Source organism: Hippocampus comes, unplaced genomic scaffold (genome assembly GCF_001891065.2).
Source record: "Hippocampus comes isolate QL1 unplaced genomic scaffold, H_comes_QL1_v1.1 scaffold257, whole genome shotgun sequence".
NCBI lineage: Eukaryota > Metazoa > Chordata > Actinopteri > Syngnathiformes > Syngnathidae > Hippocampus > Hippocampus comes.
In genome coordinates this window covers 258,313-263,786 of record NW_017804972.1, presented here as the reverse complement: position 1 = coordinate 263,786, position 5,474 = coordinate 258,313, and the positions used below count along the sequence as shown (strand labels likewise).

General features: G+C 39.8%; 1 protein-coding gene and 1 long non-coding RNA gene across 6 annotated transcripts in view; one reads left to right on the top strand and one right to left on the bottom strand.

Annotated features, from left to right (window-relative positions):
• The window catches only part of LOC109528995 (uncharacterized), a 17,135-nt gene extending 15,793 nt beyond the window's left edge, over window positions 1-1,342 (bottom strand). The window contains exon 1 of the long non-coding RNA XR_002170762.1: window positions 910-1,342. This is a non-coding gene — a long non-coding RNA (uncharacterized LOC109528995). The remainder of the gene's footprint in view (window positions 1-909) is intronic.
• Window positions 1-5,474, top strand: part of pdxdc1 (pyridoxal-dependent decarboxylase domain containing 1) — a 34,557-nt gene that overhangs the window by 24,139 nt on the left and 4,944 nt on the right. For all 5 annotated transcript variants that reach the window (XM_019892033.1, XM_019892066.1, XM_019892050.1 and 2 more), the window contains 4 exons: window positions 1,634-1,752; window positions 1,860-1,981; window positions 3,695-3,787; window positions 3,967-4,063. In XM_019892033.1, the coding sequence (XP_019747592.1) occupies window positions 1,634-1,752; window positions 1,860-1,981; window positions 3,695-3,787; window positions 3,967-4,063 (431 nt within the window). The remainder of the gene's footprint in view (window positions 1-1,633; window positions 1,753-1,859; window positions 1,982-3,694; window positions 3,788-3,966; window positions 4,064-5,474) is intronic.

The window sequence follows — 5,474 nt, the reverse complement described above, 5'->3', positions numbered from 1 at the left end:
TTTTGCGGATTTAAAGTCCTTTTTTTTTTTTTTTAACCTGCTTATGTTAATTGGTCGCTACTTCGCGGACTTTCGTTTATCGCGGGTGGTTTTGGTCCCCATTAACCGCGATAAACAAGGGATTACTGTATTCCGGTTTCCTCCCACATTCCACAAACATGCATGGCAGGCTGATTGGACACTCTAAATTGTTCCTAGGTGTGAGGGTGAGCGCGTGTTCGTCTCTGTGTGCCCTGCGATTGGCTGGCAACCGGTTCAGGGTGTCCCCCGCCTACTGCCCGAAGACAGCTGGGATAGGCTCCAGCACCCCCCGCGACCCTTGTGAGGATAAAGCGGATCGGAAAATGGATGGATTGATGAAGGGTTTTATATTGGAAAAATTCATAAAAATAGAATAATGCAGCAAGTACTTAAAATACGACTGAGTTTATTTATTTAGTGGTGTTTTTTAATCGAAAAAAATATATAATTTGAAAGAAAAATAAATGACAAACACAAAAGATGTATTTGAGGGGAACGCAAGGAAAATGTATCTAATCTAAGCAGTCAACAAAAACATATGCCATATATGTGCATATATGCATGTGCTGTGTATGCTAAGCTAAATATTAGCTGTCCATTTGCATTTGTTTTGACCCGCCTGTTGAGTTCCAGTTTATCTTGTAGGCATAAGAGGTATTGTACTGGTTTAGTGACCCAATTCCGACTGGTGTGGTGCCAGGCTGAGGGGTTGGAGCTGAAGGCACCACAGGAAAGTCAGACACGGCACATGCAATCAACGCTATTCCATGAATCCGGTGTGATTTGAATTGTACCCTCCTTTGCACTATATCATTTTATGATACTTTGTGCACTGAGCGAAGAAAGGTCTTTATTTGTTTGTTTGTTTGTTTGTCTATTTATTTGCACTTTTGATCTCTGCTGAGTAGTGTCCGCAACTCGCAAACTTGATCCTTGCACCATTTCGTGCTTAGTCATTCGACATGTGTGCTGTTAAATGTAGCATGCACAATATTGGTCGTTCTCTGTTCGTGTTAAGCGAATTTGGTGGGGAGCGGGCGGCGTGAACGGCCTCACAGACATGGAACGCCGCCTATCAGACCCCTGCCGAGCTGCCAAGCGCCCACAATGTGGCTCCGGGGGCGGAGATGGAGCTGTGCATCACATACACACATTTCCTAATGATGGTGCTTTCGTGCAGCTCAGCATCAAAATTTAGCACAGACATTAACAAATTTTAATGAATCCAAGACAACCACAATATTACTCCAGGTCCCCTCGGTTCTCAATTATCCATGTCCAACCCTAACCATAATCATAGTCTGCTAGATCAAACATTTTTCAAATCACATTTTACATTTGTAAGATATTTTAGTAGCGAATTGCACGATGAATATTAAATGAAGTAAAGCCTCAGGTAGTATGTCAAGAAAAACATGCATTTCTAATTGCTATAATGAGGATAAGGCGGTTCATATGATGGATGGATGGATGGATGAATGGACTCAAATGTATTCTCACCTATGGCTGAGCAGTTGAAAGGGTTTGCTTTGAAATAAATTATTCAAATTTTAACATACACTATCTCCTTTTTTCCACGACCACGCCTGCTTTTTCTTCATATGCTACTCAGTTATGAGCCTCAGGTGGAGGGAATTGATGATATCAGGAGAACAAAGGAAATCAAGAAAATAAACGCTGAACTGCTGAAGCAACTACAAGAGCTAGACACTGACATAATCTTCTCCACTGGTTTGTACCCCTTCATTTTTTCAAATCATCAGTAAAATGAAAATGGCTTAATTGATTCGCATTTAAACCTTTCGTTTTTATATATTATTTATATATTTATTTCCTAGGCCCAGAGTTTGCCAAAGAGGAGGACTGCATCTTTATAAGCATGGTGGCTGATGACATTGATGTTTCAGAGCTCATGGAAACAATACTGACGCTAGGCCGCGACATTGAAGAGAATGGAAGAGTAATTTGCATTCTGTTATTTTCATCTGTTCACTCTGTCATATGAGTATATTATTAGCAGAGTCATTAAAAGTGCAACGGCCAATGCACAAACCTAATTCCAATGAAGTTGGGATGTTATGTAAACATAAAATGCATATAGTGATTTGCAAATGAGGTTCAAGCTATATTTAATTGAATACACGACAAAGACAAGATATTTAATGTTCAAACTGATAAACTCAATTGTTTTTAGCAAATAAGCATTAACTTAGAATTTTATGGCTGCAACATGTTCCAAAAAAGCCGTGACAAGGTTTACCACTGTGTTGTCGGTCGACTTTTTTTCCCATTTTTGGTGTCCAACAGTTTGGGGTCTCTGTTGTCATTTTATGCTTCATAATACGCCACACATTTTCAATGGGAAACAGGTGTAGACTGAAGGCAGGCCAGCCAAGTACCTGCACTCTTTTACTATGAAGCCACACTGTTGTAACACGTGCAAAATTTGGCATTGTCTTGCGAAAATAAGCGAGGGTGTTCATGAAAAAGATGTATTTTCATGCATTAATGATGCCTTCACAGATGTGTGAGTTCCCAATGCCATTGGCACTACCATAGCCCCAGCCTAAGAGATGCTGGCTTTTGAACTTTGCATCCCAAACATGCCTGGTGATTCCTTTCCTCATTGGCCTGGAGGACATGATGCCCACAATTTCCATAAACAATTTGAAAAGTTGACTCGACAGACCATGTACATTTTTTTTCCACTTTGCACCAGTCAATCTTAGATGAGCTCTGGCCCAGAGAAGCCGGTGGCATTTCTGGGTGTTGTTGATTAATGGATTTTGCTTTGCATAGTATAGTTTTAAGTTGCACTTACGGATGTAGTGCCGAACTGTATTTACTGACATTGCTTTTCTGTAGTGTTCCTGAGCCCATGTGGTGATGTCCTTTACACATTAATGTCGGTTTTTGATGCAGTGTTGCCTGAGTGATCGAAGGTCACAGACATTCAGTGTTGGTTTTCGGCCTTGCCGTTTACATGCAGTGGTTTCTGCTGAATCTTTTGATATTATTGACCATCGATGATGAAATCCATTAATTCCTTGCAGTTGTATATTGACGAACATTGGCCATAATCTGTTTTGACTATTTTCGCATGCACTTGTTCATAAAGTGGTGAACCTTGCCCCATCTTTGCTTGTGAATGACTGAGCAATTCAGGGAATCTCCTTTTATCCCCAATCATGGCACCCACCTTTTACCAGTTAGCCTGTACGCCTGTGGGATGTTCCAAACTCGTGTTCGATGAGCATTTGTCAACTTTGAGTGTTTTTTGCCACCTGTTGCATCTTTTTTGGAATGTGTTGAAGCCATAAAATTCGAAGCTAATGATTTACTAAAAACAATAGGGTTGATCAGTTTGAACATTAAATATCTTGTCTTTGTAGTGTATTCAATCAAATATTAGTTGAACATGATTTGTAAATCACTATATTGTGTTTTTATTCATGTTAAACACAACATGCCAACTTCATTGGAATTAGGTTTGCAGATAGTACAATAATAATTTTTAGTTTTCCAGAACTTGAAATTGGTCTTTTGGAACCATATTTTTGATGCACAGACAGGGCTAGGGATGGAAATTGAAAACTGGTTCTTGTTGAGAACCTGCTTTCAGAGTTTCAATTCCTTGGGACCGTTTGATAATTTAGAGTTGTTTCCAATGTAGCTACTGGAGAACATGACGGAGGTGGTGAGGAAAGGCATTCGGGAGGCAGAACTGGAGCTCTTAAAAGCCAATGATGAGAAACTCATGGAAGAAGTAAGTGAATTTGGGTTGCATGAAACTCAACCTACAAACATAGACATTTGATTTATTTTAGAATCAGAATGACTTGTAGCGTTAGTAATTAAGCTTTCCCAAAAAGGAGAAATGCTACTACTAGTGTGAAGAAAACAATTGTCTTATTTTTGGGTTTTTTTTTTTTGTTTTTTTCTAAGGGCATGTTGAGACAGCTTCCTTTGGTTGGCTCTGTTTTAAACTGGTTCTCTCCTGTACAAACTTCAATTAAAGGGAGGACCTTCAGCCTGGCGGCAGGTTTGTGTACGCATGTGTATTTTCAATATCAATTTGTCAACAGAGCCTCTGTTTTTTTGTTGTCATTGTTTTTTGTCCTCATAAATGATTTAAATGCTCACATATAGCCCACAATACATTTTCTATTTCACCTGGTTTTATTTGCTTGTACTGTTTTAAGTTGAATTTCCGGGGATAAAAACCATATGCAGATAAGTAAATAGACAAGGCTTGGGCTGCAGCTAGGATAAAGTTGAAGAGACATTACACTGATAGAACATAAAATCTTGCAAGATCCTGTTGTGTAGTGGTCGATGGTCTGTGTTTGGCTGGGAACCACTTCAGCGTGTACTGCTTGAAGACAGCTGGGGTAGTCCACAGCATGCCCTCGACCCTCATAAGGGAGGGAAGGATTAGGTCAGGGGTGTCAAACATACGACCCACGAGCCGGAACCGGCCCCCAAGGAGGTTCGATCAGGCCCGCGGGATAATTTAAAAGTGAAAAAATGCATAAAAGATGCGGAATTAATATTTTAATAAGGTGCAATTCATGGAGTATCCGCTAGGGGAGTATGTTTTGATCAGAGTAGAAGACAACATTGTTTTGATCAGAGAAGACAACAGCAGTCTCAGTCTGTCACTTAGACAGACCCAACACAGCAGACGCTACCAAGGATGTGGATACTTTATTCTTTACACATTTAATTGGACTCTCCTTAATTTGTAGGGAAGGATTAAATTTAGATTTTATATGCACATGTAAAATGGTTTAAAAATTCCTTTCTTTATAAATCTCATTTCACCTTAAAGTGCATTACTATATTTTTCAATACCAATTACCGTAAATTCTGGATTAGAAGCCGCTACTTTTTTTCCACACTTCCAACACTGCAGCGTGTAATATGAAGCGGGTTTTTAATTTTTTTTTTTTTTTCCATCGCGGGAAATACATGGACCAATAAAATGAATGAGTAGTTCACTGAGGTCCAATGAGATTGTATGACAAATCACAACTTCCGCTGTTTTTGCCGTAGCGGGGGGAAAAATGTGTTACTCGGCAACAGTCGACCAATAAAATGAATGAGTAGTACACAGGGGTCCAATGAAATTGTATGATTACCGGTAATCACAACTTCCTTATTTCAGTCTTTCTTCTAACCCTGATCAACATGGAGAATACCAGACGAAAAGCATATGATGCAGATTTTAAACTAAAAGCGATCACTCTGGCAGTTAAGGAAGGAAATCGAGCTGCTGCCCGTAACGCGTAGAAAAAAAAGTAGTGTGTTTCCGGTAACCCGACCGACCGAGAATTTCTACGTCGAAAAATTTTTTATGGTCGGCATTTTTTTCAAACAACCCTCTACATTTTTGTGTAGAGGGTTCACATCGGTGCAAACTCTCGCGATATTCACGTTGAGCGCGTGCGTCG